The sequence below is a fragment of the Bos grunniens genome, chromosome 8 (genome assembly GCF_055505025.1).
Source record: "Bos grunniens cultivar Pamir isolate PY7600 chromosome 8, Bosgru_T2T1.0, whole genome shotgun sequence".
NCBI classification, from domain to species: Eukaryota; Metazoa; Chordata; class Mammalia; order Artiodactyla; family Bovidae; genus Bos; species Bos grunniens.
The window spans coordinates 21851718-21869160 of NC_141172.1; the positions used below are offsets into that span (position 1 = coordinate 21851718).

Sequence of the window (17443 nt, forward strand, 5' to 3'; positions counted from 1 at the left end):
TTTATTTCCAATATTCTGGGAGGTGGGTCATAGAGGATCCTGCTGTGATGTATGTCGGAGAGTGTTTTGCCTATGTTCTCCTCTAGGAGTTTTATAGTTTCTGGTCTTACGTTTAGATCTTTAATCCATTTTGAGTTTATTTTTGTGTATGGTGTTAGAAAGTGTTCTAGTTTCATTCTTTTACAAGTGGTTGACCAGATTTCCCAGCACCACTTGTTAAAGAGATTGTCTTTAATCCATTGTATATTCTTGCCTCCTTTGTCGAAGATAAGGTGTCCATATGTGCGTGGATTTATCTCTGGGCTTTCTATTTTATTCCATTGATCAATATTTCTGTCTTTGTGCCAGTACCATACTGTCTTGATAACTGTGGCTTTGTAGTAGAGCCTGAAGTCAGGTAGGTTGATTCCTCCAGTTCCATTTTTCTTTCTCAAGATCGCTTTGGCTATTCGAGGTTTTTTGTATTTCCATACAAATTGTGAAATTATTTGTTCTAGCTCTGTGAAGAATACTGTTGGTAGCTTGATAGGGATTGCGTTGAATCTATAAATTGCTTTGGGTAGTATACTCATTTTCACTATATTGATTCTTCCAATCCATGAACATGGTATATTTCTCCATCTATTAGTGTCCTCTTTGATTTCTTTCACCAGTGTTTTATAGTTTTCTATATATAGGTCTTTAGTTTCTTTAGGTAGATATATTCCTAAGTATTTTATTCTTTCCGTTGCAATGGTGAATGGAATTGTTTCCTTAATTTCTCTTTCTGTTTTCTCATTATTAGTGTATAGGAATGCAAGGGATTTCTGTGTGTTGATTTTATATCCTGCAACTTTACTGTAGTCATTGATTATTTCTAGTAATTTTCTGGTGGATTCTTTAGGGTTTTCTATGTAGAGGATCATGTCATCTGCAAATAGTGAGAGTTTTACTTCTTCTTTTCCAATTTGGATTCCTTTTCTTTCTTTTTCTGCTCTGATTGCTGTGGCCAAAACTTCCAAAACTATGTTGAATAGTAATGGTGAAAGTGGGCACCCTTGTCTTGTTCCTGATTTTAGAGGAAATGCTTTCAATTTTTCACCATTGAGGATAATGTTTGCTGTGGGTTTGTCATATATAGCTTTTATTATGTTGAGGTATGTTCCTTCTATTCCTGCTTTCTGGAGAGTTTTTATCATAAATGGATGTTGAATTTTGTCAAAGGCTTTCTCTGCATCTATTGAGATAATCATATGGTTTTTATTTTTCAATTTGTTAATGTGGTGTATTACATTGATTGATTTGCGGATATTGAAGAATCCTTGCATCCCTGGGATAAAGCCCACTTGATCATGGTGTATGATCTTTTTAATGTGTTGTTGGATTCTGATTGCTAGAATTTTGTTAAGGATTTTTGCATCTATGTTCATCAGTGATATTGGCCTGTAGTTTTCTTTTTTTGTGGGATCTTTGTCAGGTTTTGGTATTAGGGTGATGGTGGCCTCATAGAATGAGTTTGGAAGTTTACCTTCCTCTGCAATTTTCTGGAAGAGTTTGAGCAGGATAGGTGTCAGCTCTTCTCTAAATTTTTGGTAGAATTCAGCTGTGAAGCCGTCTGGACCGGGGCTTTTGTTTGCTGGAAGATTTTTGATTACAGTTTCAATTTCCATGCTTGTGATGGGTCTGTTAAGATTTTCTATTTCTTCCTGGTCCAGTTTTGGAAAGTTGTACTTTTCTAAGAATTTGTCCATTTCTTCCACGTTGTCCATTTTATTGGCATATAATTGTTGATAGTAGTCTCTTATGATCCTTTGTATTTCTGTGTTGTCTGTTGTGATCTCTCCATTTTCGTTTCTAATTTTGTTGATTTGATTTTTCTCCCTTTGTTTCTTGATGAGTCTGGCTAATGGTTTGTCAATTTTATTTATCCTTTCAAAGAACCAGCTTTTGGTTTTGTTGATTTTTGCTATGGTCTCTTTTGTTTCTTTTGCATTTATTTCTGCTCTAATTTTTAAGATTTCTTTCCTTCTACTAACCCTGGGGTTCTTCATTTCTTCCTTTTCTAGTTGCTTTAGGTGTAGAGTTAGGTTATTTATTTGACTTTTTTCTTGTTTCTTGAGGTGTGCCTGTATTGCTATGAACTTTCCCCTTAGGACTGCTTTTACCGTGTCCCACAGGTTTTGGGTTGTTGTGTTTTCATTTTCATTCGTTTCTATGCAAATTTTTATTTCTTTTTTGATTTCTTCTGTGATTTGTTGGTTATTCAGCAGCGTGTTGTTCAGCCTCCATATGTTGGAATTTTTAATAGTTTTTCTCCTGTAATTGAGATCTAATCTTACTGCATTGTGGTCAGAAAAAATGCTTGGAATGATTTCTATTTTTTTGAATTTACCAAGGCTAGCTTTATGGCCCAGCATGTGATCTATCCTGGAGAAGGTTCCATGTGCGCTTGAGAAAAAGGTGAAATTCATTGTTTTGGGATGAAATGACCTATAGATATCAATTAGGTCTAACTGGTCTATTGTATCGTTTAAAGTTTGTGTTTCCTTGTTAATTTTCTGTTTAGTTGATCTATCCATAGGTGTAAGTGGGGTATTAAAGTCTCCCACTATTATTGTGTTATTGTTAATTTCTCCTTTCATACTTGTTAGCATTTGTCTTACGTACTGTGGTGCTCCCGTGTTGGGTGCATATATATTTATAATTGTTATATCTTCTTCTTGGATTGATCCTTTGATCATTATGTAGTGACCTTCTTTGTCTCTTTTCACAGCCTTTGTTTTAAAGTCTATTTTATCTGATATGAGTATTGCTACTCCTGCTTTCTTTTGGTCCCTATTTGCATGGAAAATCTTTTTCCAGCCCTTCACTTTCAGTCTGTATGTGTCCCCTGTTTTGAGGTGGGTCTCTTGTAGACAACATATGTAGGGGTCTTGTTTTTGTATCCATTCAGCCAGTCTTTGTCTTTTGGTTGGGGCATTCAACCCATTTACATTTAATGTAATTACTGATAAGTATGTTCCCGTTGCCATTTACTTTATTGTTTTGGGTTCGAGTTTATACACCGTTTTTGTGTTTCCTGTCTAGAGAATATCCTTTAGTATTTGTTGGAGAGCTGGTTTGGTGGTGCAGAATTCTCTCAGCTTTTGCTTGTCTGTAAAGCTTTTGATTTCTCCTTCATACTTGAATGAGATCCTTGCTGGGTACAATAATCTGGGCTGTAGGTTATTTTCTTTCATCATTTTAAGTATGTCTTGCCATTCCCTCCTGGCTTGAAGAGTTTCTATTGAAAGATCAGCTGTTATCCTTATGGGAATTCCCTTGTGTGTTATTTGTTGTTTTTCCCTTGCTGCTTTTAATATTTGTTCTTTGTGTTTGATCTTTGTTAATTTGATTAATATGTGTCTTGGGGTGTTTCTCCTTGGGTTTATCCTGTTTGGTACTCTCTGGGTTTCTTGGACTTGGGTGATTATTTCCTTCCCCATTTTAGGGAAGTTTTCCACTATTATCTCCTCAAGTATTTTCTCATGGTCTTTCTTTTTGTCTTCTTCTTCTGGAACCCCTATGATTCGAATGTTGTAGCGTTTAATATTGTCCTGGAGGTCTCTGAGATTGTCCTCATTTCTTTTAATTCGTTTTTCTTTTATCCTCTCTGATTCATTTATTTCTACCATTCTATCTTCTAATTCACTAATCCTGTCTTCTGCCTCTGTTATTCTACTATTTGTTGCCTCCAGAGTGTTTTTAATTTCACTTATTGCATTATTCATTATATATTGACTCTTTTTTGTTTCTTCTAGGTCCTTGTTAAACCTTTCTTGCATCTTCTCAATCCTTGTCTCCAGGCTATTTATCTGTGATTCCATTTTAGTTTCAAGATTTTGGATCAATTTCACTATCATTATTCGGAATTCTTTATCAGGTAGATTCCCTATCTCTTCCTCTTTTGTTTGGTTTGGTGGGCATTTATCCTGTTCCTTTATCTGCTGAGTATTCCTCTGTCTCTTCATCTTGTTTAAATTGCTGAGTTTGGGGTGTCCTTTCTGTATTCTGGCAGTTTGTGGAGTTCTCTTTATTGTGGCGTTTCCTCACTGTGTGTGGGTTTGTACAGGTGGCTTGTCAAGGTTTCCTGGTTAGGGAAGCTTGTGTCGGTGTTCTGGTGGGTGGAGCTGTATTTCTTCTCTCTGGAGTGCAATGAAATGTCCAGTAATGAGTTATGAGATGTCTATAGTTTTGGGGTGACTTTGGGCAGCCTGTATCTTGAAGCTCAGGGCTGTGTTCCTTTGTTGCTGGAGAATTTGCTTGGTATGTCTTGCCCTGGAACTTATTGGCCCTTGTGTGGTGCTTGGTTTCAGTGTCGGTATGGAGGCATTTGATGAGCTCCTGTCAATGAATGTTCCTTGGAGTCAGGAGTTCCCTGGAGTCAGGGTTTGGACTTAAGTCTCCTGCTTCCGATTATCGGTCTTATTTTTACAGTAGTTTCAAAACTTCTCCTTCTATACAACACCATTGATAAAACATCTACATTAAAGATGATAAGTTTCTCTACAGTGAGGGTCACTCAGAGAGGTTCACAGGGTTACATGGAGAAGAGAAGAGGGAGGAGGGAGTTAGAGGTGACCCAAATGAGATGAGGTGAATCAATAGTGGAGAGAGTGGGCTAGCCAGTAGTCACTTCCTTATGTGCACTCCACAACTGGACCACTCAGAGATGTTCACGGGGTTATACAGAGAAGAGAAGAAGGAGGAAGGCAACAGAGGTGGCCAGAAGGATAAAAGGGGGGAATGAAAAGGAGGGAGACAGATCCAGCCAGTAATCAGTTCCCTAAGTGTTCTCCACCGTCTGGAACACACAGAAATTCACAGAGTTGGGTAGAGTAGAGAGGGGTTAGGGAGGAGACACAGGCGACCTGGTGGAGAAAAAGGAGGGTCCAAAGGGAGAGAGAGCAGTCAAGCCAGTAATCTCACTCCCTAGTGAAAAATGGGTCCTGAAGATTGGGTCCTTAAAGGTACAAAATTGGTAACAAATACATAAAAGCAAAAATTAAAAATCTAGAGTAGAGTTTGGAATTTCAAAAATACGACGTTAAAGAAAAGAAGAAGGAAAAGAAAGAGAGAAGGAACGAACAAACAAAAACAAACAAGGTCGTGAAAATTATAAAGAAAGTACAGGTACAAAATTGATAACTAATACCCGAAAGCAAAAATTAAAAATCTAGAGTAGAGTTTGGAATTTCAAAAATACGATGTTAAAGAAAAGAAGAAGGAAAAGAAAGAGAGAAAAAACGAACAAACAAAAACAAACAAGGTCGCGAAAATTATAAAGAAAGTACAGGTACAAAAATGATAACTAATACCAGAAAGCAAAAATTAAAAATCTAGAGTAGAGTTTGGAATTTCAAAAATACAATGTTAAAAAAAAAAAAAAAAGAAGAAGAAGAAAAATAAAGAGAGAAAACAAACAAACAAATACGAACAATGTCACAAAAATTATAAAGAAAATACAGGTACAAAATTGATATCAAATACCAAAAAGCATAAATTAAAAATCTAGAGTAAAGTTTGGAATTTCAGATATACAATGTTATATAAAAGAAGAAGAGAAAGAAACAGAGAAGAAGAAAAAAAAAAAAAGTCACAGAAATTATATAAAAAAAAACTATAGGTACAAAATTGATAACATATACCAAAAAGCGAAAATTAAAAATCTAGAGTAGAGTTTGGAATTTCAAAAATACGATGTTAAAGAAAAGAAGAAAAAAAACAAAAACAAACAAAAAAAAAACCAAGGTCAAAAAATTATAAAATATATATATATGAAGTTTGCTGAAGAAGAAAAAAATAGGGTCTTTTTTTTTTTTGCAAAGTAATAGGTTATAAAAGTGAAAATTAAAGGAACAATAGAGGACTTAAAAATTTTTTTTTTTAATTAAAAAAAAAAAGAAAGAATGATCGTAAAAATAATAAAAATATATCTAGGACTTTTTTTTTTTTTTGTGGGTGTTGTGGGTTCAGTTCATTTTTGGCTAGTTCCTTGGTCAGATTTATATTTCTCAAGATCTATAGGCCCCTTCCTATGTAGTCCGTAGTAACCACAGGGTTTTGATCTATTGCCTGTAGCTTCCAAGGCGTTTCCCTCTGTTATATCTTCTTCTGTTTGCTAGTCTCTTCAGTATCTGGTTTCCGCCCTGACTCAAAGGGCACGGTGGAGGACACTTTTTTTTTTTTTTTTTTTTAGGCTTACTTGTTCAGTCGCGCTGTGGGGAGGGAGGGAGGGATGCTGCAAACAAATAACACTGGCGTGGGCTCGCAGTGCCTCAGCCACCCTGGGTCTGCCCCCGCTCACGGCGCGTGTAGCCTCCCTGTCCACACTGCTCGGACTCTAGGTTGTTCCGCCGGGAACAATCCGAGGCTGGCCCTGGGCTGCATGCACCTCCCAGGTCCAAGCCACTCAGGTTCAGGCACTCGGGTAGTCCTCAGAGGCGCAGACTCAGTTGGGCCTGCGTTTTGTGCTCTTCCCAGGTCCGAGCGCCAATTTGCTCTTCCCAGGCGAGCGCCAATGCTGCGACTTATCGCCTCCCCGCCACTCGGTTATCTGGATGTAAAACCGGCGCACCTTCTCAGGCAGATGTTGACCGTCCAGACCCCCAAGAAGTTTTAGTTAGCAAAGAAGCCTGCTTACAATTTTATAGATAATGTCTCTCTGGGGCTGCGATTGCCCCCTTCCGGCTCTGGCTGCCTGTCACCGGAGGGGGAAGGTCTGCAGCCGGCTATCTCTGTTCAGTCCTTTGTTTCGTGCGCGGGCCTGGCGGTCTTAGGTTAGGGCTGGCTTTTCGCGTGGTAGGTATCCCACAGTCTGGTTTGCTAGCCCAAATTATTTCGCTCAGATAGCGCTCAGGGTATTCAGGCCAGATTCTTACTCTCAGCGATGCAGCCCATGCCGCGCCTCCCTGCCCAGCCCCGGTTTGCTAATGGCGGATGCAGGCATCTGCGCTGCTTCTCTGCTGGGGGAGTTACTGTAGGGCTCGCAATCTGCGAGTTTTAAATTGTTTATTTATTTTTTCTCCCTGTTATGTTGCCCTCTGTGCTTCCAAAGCTCGGCACAGATTCGGCAGTGAGAAGGTTTCCTGATGTTTGGAAACTTCTCTCTTTTTAAGATTCCCTTCCTGGGACGGAACTCCGTCCCTCCCTCTTTTGTCTCTTTTTTTTTGTTTTTAATATTTTTTCCTACCTCCTTTCGAAGAGTTGGGTTGCTTTTCTGGGTGCCTGATGTCCTCTGCCGGCATTCAGAAGTTGTTTTGTGGAATTTACTCGACGTTTAAATGCTCTTTTGCTGAATTTGTGGGGGAGAAAGTGTTCTCCCCGTCCTACTCCTCCGCCATCTTGGCTCCTCCCCAACCATATACTTTTAGATATAGCATTTGTAAACTTAGCCAGATTAAAAACCAAAATTATTTTGTTATGTGTTTGTGTATGAAAATGCAAGGAAAACCCAGTCCATTAAAAAGTAGAAAATAATGAAAAAACTGTTTCATTCATTCTTGCAACAACACTAAATAATAAATATGTTGGGAAAAAAAAACACCCCAGAAAGAATGTGAAAAATATATAATCCAGCCATTAGTTAAGGTTTATTGAGAGACATTTTAAAAATAGTCCAATAAGTTGGCAGCATTTGCTTCTTTTGTTTATGAAGTGGTTAAGAAACATTTCTAAATAAATATTTGCTCATTAAATGACAGTGTGAGTCTCAGTAGGAGGTGGCCTTGGCAGTCTCCTATTGTAGACTCTGTATTCCCTTCTCACTGATGCTGACCACCTCATCACATGCTTACATATCTTTTGCTCTCTCAGAAAAGAATTAGTTGGACAAGTTGCTTAATGTTTATTGATCATCAAGATTGAAAAAATAAGACAATCTGAATGGAACAGAGAAACCTTCTATTTTTCATTAGTTTCTGGCCATCTAATTTGAATCAAATTTCAATTATAGACTTGTATTTAGAGGTCAAAAGTGAAGGTAATTGGGCCTGTCAATGCTACATTCAAAAGGATTAAAGTCTGGGACTTCCCTGGTGGGCCAGTGGTTAGGAATCCACCTGCCAATGCAGGGGACATGGGTTCCATCCCCGGCCAGGGAGGATTACCTGTGCTGTGAGGCAACTAAGCCTGTGCACCCCAACTACTGAGCCCGTGCCCTAGAGTCTGTGCTCTGCAGCAAGAGAAAGCTCCACAGTGAGAAGCCTGAGCTCCTCAACTAGAGATCAGCCCACGCTTGCTCCAACTAGAGAAAGCCCACCTGCTGCAACAAAGAGCCAGTCCAGTCATAAATTAATTAATTAAAAATTACCTAGTCTACACTTTATTAAGAACTCCTTAATGCCTCTCACCCATCCCCCACCCCCTCACACACACAGTCTGGTTGGAGCAACTTTTTATTTATTTTCTTATTTTTGGTTGTGAGACTTGTGGGATCTTAGTTCTCTGACCAGGGCTGGAACTCGGGCCTGCTGCCCTGAAAGCATAGAGTCCCAACCACTAGATCTCCGGGGAATTCCCAGATCTCCTTCGTTTTTTTACCTAATGTTCTTTTTCTGTTCTGGGATGTCATTTAGGATGCCCCATTACCTTTAATTGCCACGTCTTCTTAGGCACCTCTGGCTATGACAGTTTCTCAGTAGTAGACATTTTATGTTATTGTCAATGGTATCATTTTTAAATGTCGTTTTCCAACTTTAAGCTCATATAAAACGAGGTGGTTGATTTTTAATATTGATCTTGTTTTCCTATTGCTCCCTCCATCTTGAGCTGTGTTGGTCACCATGGAGCCGACAACCCCATGTGGCCAACTGAGTGCTTGCCTAGTCCAGCCTGAGCTGTACTGTGACTAACAGCATGCACTGTATTTTGAAGGCACTATGAAAAAGAAGAATGTAACTATCTCATTGCTAGTTTTGTATTGTTTTATGTTGAAATGATAACATTTAGATATATTGTTAAAGAAAATATACTGTTCAAATTAACTTTTTTCTTTTTACTCTCTTGATGTGGCCTCCAGAAAAATTTAAATTGCACCTTCATATAAAAAGAAGTAGTTTTTTAATTTCCTAGCTGCAGTCACCATCTGCACTGGTTTTGGAGCCCTGGCACATAAAGTCTGTCACTGTTTCCATTGTTTCCCCATCTATTTACCATGAAATGATAATGAGTTTGAACAAACTCCGGGAGGTACTGAAGGACAGGGAAGCCTGGCATTCTGCCTTCCATGGGGTCGCAAAAAGTCGGACCTGACCTAGCGACTGAAAACCAACAACAAGGTTGATAAAGTTATGTGATGTCTTGCTCCTTATGGCTAAGGCCTCCAAAAAAATTCAGAACAACTTAGTTCAACAGCATTCTATTTTGTTTTCTATATACATTATTTTTTCTTTTACTTAAATATATTTATTTTTAGTTGAATGATAATTGCTTTACAATATTGTGTTGGTTTCTGCCATATATCAACATGAATCAGCCATAGGTATACGTATATCCCCTCCCTCTGGAACCTCCCTGCCCCCACCCCGGCCTCTAGGAACATCACTCTATTTTAGATAGAAAAAAATAGGTATCTTTTTGAAAATCACAAACTGCAAGTATTACTGTTTGGTAATAGCAGATTTCTGAATTAAACCTAATTCTTATGAAAAAGAAAAGTCTTACAAACAAGGCCCGCTCTCCCCAAATCTCATAATATGAAAAGAAAAAAAGAACAATCTTTTCAAAATGAAAGAATCCTGTAATAATCTAGTTATTTGGCTTATATTTTTCTTTAAGATTCAGCAATTCATTGAAATTTTAAAAAACATTAGAAATTCTCGGTTTCTATATCTTTTTTCCCCATGGTATATATACATTAAAATAGCAAGGAGCTTAAAGAAAAGAGTTTTAGAGGCAACTAATAATTTAAATGACATGGGGAAAATGAAAGGGAGAACTGAAAGTGGGAAATTCCTCTCAAATAGAAAGAATGGAGGGCCATGCTGTATAAGTAGACCACACTCAAGGACGAAGGACATTCACTCTGCAAACCCTTGAAGACTCAGCTTCAGCACCTACTAGCAGAACAGGTAGCCCTGTGCCTGATTTCATCATGACCTACCGGTGCCTCCTCCAGATGGTTCTCCTGCTGTGTTTCTCCACCACAGCTCTTTCCAGGAGCTACAGCTTGCTTCGATTCCAACAAAGTCAGAGCCTTAAAGAGTGTCAGAAACTCCTGGGGCAGTTACCTTCAACTCCTCAACATTGCCTCGAGGCCAGGATGGACTTCCAGATGCCTGAGGAGATGAAGCAAGAACAGCAGTTCCAGAAGGAAGATGCCATATTGGTCATGTATGAGATGCTCCAGCACATCTTCGGCATTCTCACCCGAGACCTCTCCAGCACTGGCTGGTCTGAGACCATCATCGAGGACCTCCTTGAGGAACTCTATGGGCAGATGAATCGTCTGCAGCCAATCCAGAAGGAAATAATGCAGAAGCAAAACTCCACTATGGGAGACACGATCGTTCCCCACCTAGGGAAATATTACTTCAACCTCATGCAGTACCTGGAGTCCAAGGAGTACGACAGGTGTGCCTGGACAGTCGTGCAAGTGCAAATACTCACGAACTTTTCTTTCCTGATGAGACTAACAGGTTACGTCCGTGACTGAACGTCTCCCACCTGTGGCTCTGGGAAGGGACCATGTGACTTTGAGGTGAGACTCTTCAGCCAGCAGAGGCTCTTGAAGTAACTGACAATGCAATGCACTGGATTTCAATGGACAGTTAAAGACTAAGCTATTTTTAAATTGATTTATGCGTTATTTATTTATTTAAACTTTTATATGAGAAATAAATTATTTATGAAACAAAAGTCAACGTGGCAGTTTCAATCTCAACTTGATTTATGTGACAACACATATTAAAAATTGCAGAGCACCTTGGAGACATTCATTGCAGAACAAGCCTGCAGAGTAGTAGAGTTTCTGGCCCTGCCTTTGAGGCATTTAAAATACAAGGAAGCTGTGTGGAATGTCCAAGTTATATGCATGCTCTCCATGTACCCATACAGTCTACCTGCGCTTGTCTTGTTCACTTCTTTAAATGTACCAGATAGCTCATGCCGGAGGGCCCCTCTATATGATGTGGGGGTTATTTCCTCTCTCTTTTTTCCTTCATTTTGGGGAAAATGTAGACCACGTTACATTTGAGAGTCTTACAAAGTAAGCCTTCTTTATGCCAATAAAATTTGGGCAAATGCCACTTAATTTATAAAATTCTTACTCAAGTAAATGAAAAATTCAGACCTTCTAAATGTTCTCAGTTGCTTGTACACTCCAGCGCTTATTTCCAACAACGTAGTCCTGACAAAGAGGTTTCAGGAACATGAGTTGAATTACTTAAGACTGTCTTTGGGGGTCATTAGAAATTGTAAAAAATGCTAAGTCACTCAATTAAAAATAAGTGAAAGGTCATCTTGAAAATATTAAGTTTACATCCATGAAAGATAGAAAAGTAAAATGATATTAAATACTTGTTTTAGTACACAGAAAATATAGTTTAAATAAAGTTTAATAAAATGCTACTGTTATATACAAAATATATTTTAATATTCTATGCTTAGTATTTACAATACTTTCTATAAATTTATTATAAAATTGGAAACGTGAGATATTTCATTTAAAATAAGTATATAATTCAATATAAAATTCGAAAAAAGAAAGTGCTGTGCTTTTTAAAATATTCCTAGTTTTCAGCTATTCAACACTTACTCCCCCCACTTCAAGGCCGAATCCTTGAAAGACCCTGAAACTTCCAGAGCATTCCAGGGGCGCACAGTTCTTTGGTCCCTGACCCAGGTGGTGGCCGCGTTCCCTCTCACCCCCAGAAAGTCCCCCAAACCGTCCCATGGTTCTTTGTCCCCTGGCCACCGCTGAGTTCTCCTCTGTCTGCAACGCACTCCCAGGGTCCCCTAGCCAGTCTCGTCGCCTTGGCTGTTTCTCACGTTGTCCAAAATGGCTCCAAGCCTGTAGTCTCACTGACTCCACCTGGCTCCGCTTTGGGCTCAAGGTCCTCCCATCGTCCCATCTCTCACAGTCTCACCCCCAACGCCGGGTTTTCTTGGTCCACATCGCGGTGCCACCACCCCAAGACGATTGTCTCATCACCTATGCGCGCTTTCACTCTGTCCGCAAAGCCGTCCCATCAACTCGAAGCCAAAAGCCTCAGCGCTGCCACCGTGTTTCATTTTGTGCCCAACGCCTTACCGTCTTGCCACAGCGAATAGTCTCGTCGCCACTTCCAGGTTCCCCTGTGTGGACCACACCATCCATCGTCCGGTAGTCTCATCCCTTCGCCGGGTTTAACTTTGTCGCAAAGCTGTCCAATCGTCCCACCACCAGTAGTTTTTGGCCACCGTCACGTTTCACTGTGTCCGCAACGCGGACTCAGCGTCTCAAAGCCAAGCAGGTTCCCAGTATGAGAAACGCCCTCCCATCACCCCATAGCCAAGAGTCTCCTCGCTTCCGCTGTGCTTCACTTTGAGCACCAAGCCCGCCCATCGTCCGACAGCGAATAATCTTAGCCACCGCGGCATCTAGAGTGAGCGCAACACCGCCCCCAGTGCCCCACAGCCTCTGGTCTCGTGGCGACATCGGCTTTCACTCTGTCCGCAACACTTTGCAACCGTCTTAACCGCAACAGCCTCACCCACCCGCCACCCCCACCGGATTTCACGTGGTGCAGGACTCTGTCCCAGCGTCCTCTCGCCAATATTCTCATCGCCTGCGCTGTTTTACACTTGCCTCAAGCCCTCCGACTTCTCAGCGCCTCATCTCTCTCAGAACCCCCGCCTTGGGGGTTCTTTTCTTCAAACATGGCCAGTTCGGGTTGACGTGTGGAAAGAAAGCCCACTACTCAGGCGATCTTTCCGAACATGCAATATTCTGGCTCCCTACTCAGGACAGCGGAAACCAGCCCTTTTCCATCAAAGGGCTAATGATATGCGCACCCTTGAATCAGTGCTCCTATAAAAAGCTCTGTGGAAACTGCGTTCTGTCTCTCCAGCACCACCACGAGAGTCATCTGCTAACGCTCAAGACTGCGATTCGAAAGCAAAAACGGTCGAACCACAGCGTGCGCGCTCTCGCGGTCGCAGGGAGAAACAGGCTGTCTGCGGTTCCATCTCAGCGCTTTTTGCTCATCGTTTCGCGGTGCTCGCGCGCCCCCTCCGGCCATCTGCAGAATCACTGACATTCTCTAGGGCCCACACCCACTTGCTGGTGGAAGGAGTGATACTCTGCTGCATCCCTGCTTGCTCTCTTCGCTGGACTGGGATCCACTGCCAGAAAGACAAGGAAATCTTCAAACACTTGAAATAGATGCAAAGGATCCGCCATCAGTCGCGCCTAAAGGACAAAGCCGACTTCAGATTTCCTTGGAAAAGAGAGATGATCACTCCAATGCAGACGACTCAGGGCCCCAGCAACCACTATCTGATGCTCCAGCAGAGCTTCCAATTCTTCACCACGGAGGACAGCCGTGCTACTCTGTAGCCCGGATCAGAGTCTGAAACAACTGGAGCAGATGCAAGGAGACATTCTGTGCTGTTCTCATTGGAACTTGGTGCCCGGGAGTATTTCCATGACATCCATCTCTACCTCAGGGAGCTGGAATACAGCCACTTTGCCTGAGACGCTGTCACAGTGGAAATTAAAAGTGCTTTTCCCTCATGTAAGAATCCTCAAAGAAATGGCAACAATGAAAGTGTTTATATTTGTAACTCTCGCTAATGAATTCCATTTCGTTTCTTCCTGTTGTAAAGCAATTGCAGCTCCTATTTCCTCAGGCACTGAAAACTGGAATGAAAATCATGATTTTTCAGAAACAGGTGTGGACAGCAGAAGAGAATGTCTTTTCTTCTGTAAAGATCTTTTGATCATCCTTTAAAAGATCTCTTGATGTCTGTGGGACTAGTATTTTCTATACTCAGAGTTCAGAGTTTCTTTCTCATGGACAGGTCTTCAGGATCCTCTGTTCTTAAAAATCTTTCTCAGTTAATTCTAGGTGCTATGGAGATAAAGAATAAACTGTGTGGATTTTCCTCATAATAGAAACTTATCTTTTCTTCCTGAAGAGCACCTTCTGGATCAGGTGAGTCTTCTGGTTTGCTCACATTCAAAGGGTGATTCAGGGACATGGGTACCTTCTGTTTTGTGGCTTTTTCCATCATAAATATGTGACTCCAAGTTTGTCTGTGGTACTTGGATCTAATACACCCGGCAGTAAAGGGATGAAGTCTGGTGGCTCACAGGGGATGTTTCCAAGCGCCAGGACTACACAGGGTGAGAGCACTTCCTCTCACGTTCCATGGCCTGGATTTATCCTCATGGGAATCTCATTGCAAGCAAGTTGGGAAACTATTGGGTGATGAATGGATGAAAAGATAAGTTCAGGTTGCTGACTTTGAAAAATGCACAACATGATAGTTGAAAGTTAAGTGTCTGGGGGGCAAAATGAGGACTGCAGCCCAGGAGACAGCACATCAGATAGCTCTGAGAAGCTGTTCCAAAGACACACAGAGGGATACATGTGATTTTGGTGAAGGGGCAATACATGTAATCATGTGCCTATTTTTTGTGGAAGTTTTCTGCCAGTGTCATGAAGGTTTCCTGGAGTCACAAGAAGCAGTCATCACCATGAAGGATTTCCATGCTTTTCTAGATATGAGGAGATAGAAGAACAATTGAGTTCTTAAAATGGGCTCCTGAAAATCGCTAACCTTCTGAAGACTTGTTCTGCCAGTTTTCCCTGCACACAGCATGCCTCACTTCTGCTTTCCACCCTAGATTCCTTTCCAGGGGTGTTAAAAATCAGCAGCTGCAAGAACACGTGATTGAATCCTTGTAGGTAGATGGCAAGTGCCAATGGCACCTGCTAGTTTGTACTTGACAGGGCATGAGACCATGTTCACGTTTGCACTATTTGTTCAAATGAAGTTCTGATGGGGGTCGAGAGGAATAAGTACTGTTGTTGCTTCCACACACTTCGTTAAAATACAATCTGACCCAAATGCTTTTTCTCCAAGTTCAGCTTTGGGGAGAACGACAAGAATGCCAGTCATAGTTCACAGTATCATCCACTGTTTGAAAGAAATATTCAAGCTGATCCCCAAAGGCATTGCCTACAGGAAAATATCCACAGTGTAGACACATTACGGGCTGTTTCCTTACTACCTGAGGGAGACAAGAAAAGAAGAATCAGGCAGTTCCTTGCAACTACTTGAGGATGACTGAAGAAAACGTGATGAGTGAGTCTTCCATTTGGGTCCAGGCCCAAGAGCCTCATCCTGATCTTCTAAATATTGGAAATGGAAAGTTGAAGACAGTCTTCCTAAAAATGAGCTTCAAAAAATATCTCACATATGCTGTGTGCAGAGTACAAAAACAAAACAAAACAAAACAAATTTTTGTATCCACAAAGAGTTAAGAGATAAAATTAATTGCAATTGATGAAACACTTTATAAAATATTTGACACATTACTATGCTTAGCCTATTAATACCACTACCAGTCACCTAATTAGTCTTGCTGTTATCCTGCTGATGAGGTAACATCTATGGTGCAGGAGAATAAATAATAGAGGATAAGATAGCAATTCAAGTAAACATTTGCTGTTCACCCTTTTATGTTAAAGTAGCAAGACACATGTATATACTTATTTAATATATATTGTACAAGTGTGTGTATTTATATATGTGTATGTATTTTTGTTCAGTCGCTTAGTTATATCCAACTGTCTGTGACCCCATGAACTGTAGCATGCCAGGCTTCCCTGTCCTTCACTATCTCCCAAGTTTGCTCAAACTCATGTCCATTGAGTCAGTGATGCCAAGCAACCAACTCATCCTCTGTCACCCCCTTCTCCTCCTGCCCTCAATCTTCCACAGCATCAGGGTCATTTTCAAAGGGTCGGTTTCTTAGCAGGTGGCCAAAGCATTAGAGCTGCAGCTTCAGCACCCGTGCTTTCAATGCATATTCAGGGTTGATCTCTTTTAGGATTGACTGGTTTGATGTCCTTGCAGTCCAAGAGACTCTCAAGAATCTTCTTCAGTACCACAGTTCAAAAACATGAATTCTTCAGCGCTCAGCTTTCTTTTTGGTCCAAATGACATCCATACATGACTACTGGAAAAACCATAACTTTGACTACGTGGACGTTTGTTGGCAACATGGTATCTCTGCTTTTTAACACACTGTCTATATTTCTCATAAAATTTCTTCCAAGGAGAAAGAGTCTTTTAATTTTGTGGCTGCATTCACTGTCCGTCCATAGTAATTTTGGACCCCAAGAAAATAAAATCTGACAGTGTTGCCACTTTTTCCGCAACTATTTGCCATGAAGTGAAGGGACTGTATGCCATGATCCTCATTTTTTGAATGTTGATACAACTATATATGTATAGGTATTTTTTGGGGGGGTCTGATTTAGCTGTACCTCAAACTGGTTCTCTAGAAACGTGGTTAATTTAGGTCAGGGAAACCATAGATGGTATAGGGATTCTGTTTTACATGATAGCAGAAGATTTTCAAAATTTGAATTTTTGAAATTGCTATTATGGTGGAAAATTTATGTACTGCGATTGGCATATTCATTCCAAAAAATCCTCTCTGTTTTGTTTTCCATGCGTGCAATCTGAATTGTGATACACAGAACGAAATATTCTAAATACAAAAGAAATGTTTCAACAATTAGAACATTTAAATAGAATTTGTGACTACAACAGTTCCATGTGAAATCCTGATGCTTTTCTAAGTTAAAATTAATGAAACTCTATGTGAACTTACAATTTAACAGATGAGATGGCACTAGTGGTAAAGAATCTGCCTGCCACTGCAGGAGACAGGTGATTCGGGTTCCATCCCTAGGGTGGGAAGATCCCCTCTATAAGGAAATGACAACCCACTCCAGTATTCTTGTCAGAGGACCCTGGCAGGCTACTGTTCACGGGGACACAAAGAGTCAGAAGCGACTGATGGACCAAACAACAACAACCATGCAGAAAAGTATAAAACTAGAGAAACACAAAGGAAAGTTTGTGTGTGATTTTCGATGTTATCATGGTTCACATAAGAAAACAATATACCTCCTGGAGTTCCCATGTTATCACTGGAAGTCCCAATGCTGGAATGTTTCTACATTTAGTTAAAATATAATAATGAAAATGATTCAGTGTCTTATATGTGTTCAGTTCAGTTCAGTCGCTCACTCGTGTCCGACTACAGTTCAGTCGCTCAGTCGTCTCTGACTCTATACAAACCCATGAACTGCCGCACACCAGGCCTCGCTGTCCATCACCAAATCCCGCGGAGTTCACTAAAATCACCTCCATCAAGTCAGTGATGCCATCCAGCCGTCTCATCCTATGTTGTCCCCTTCTCCTC

General features: G+C 40.7%; 1 protein-coding gene across 1 annotated transcript; it reads left to right on the top strand.

Moving 5' to 3' along the window:
- The first annotated feature begins 517 nt into the window (after positions 1–517).
- LOC147366817 (interferon beta-like) lies at positions 518–16753 on the top strand. The gene has a single exon (XM_086414311.1). The coding sequence runs from the start codon at positions 10112–10114 to the stop codon at positions 10670–10672; it is 561 nt and encodes a 186-aa protein (XP_086270437.1). The 5' UTR covers positions 518–10111; the 3' UTR covers positions 10673–16753.
- The last annotated feature ends 690 nt before the right edge of the window (positions 16754–17443 follow it).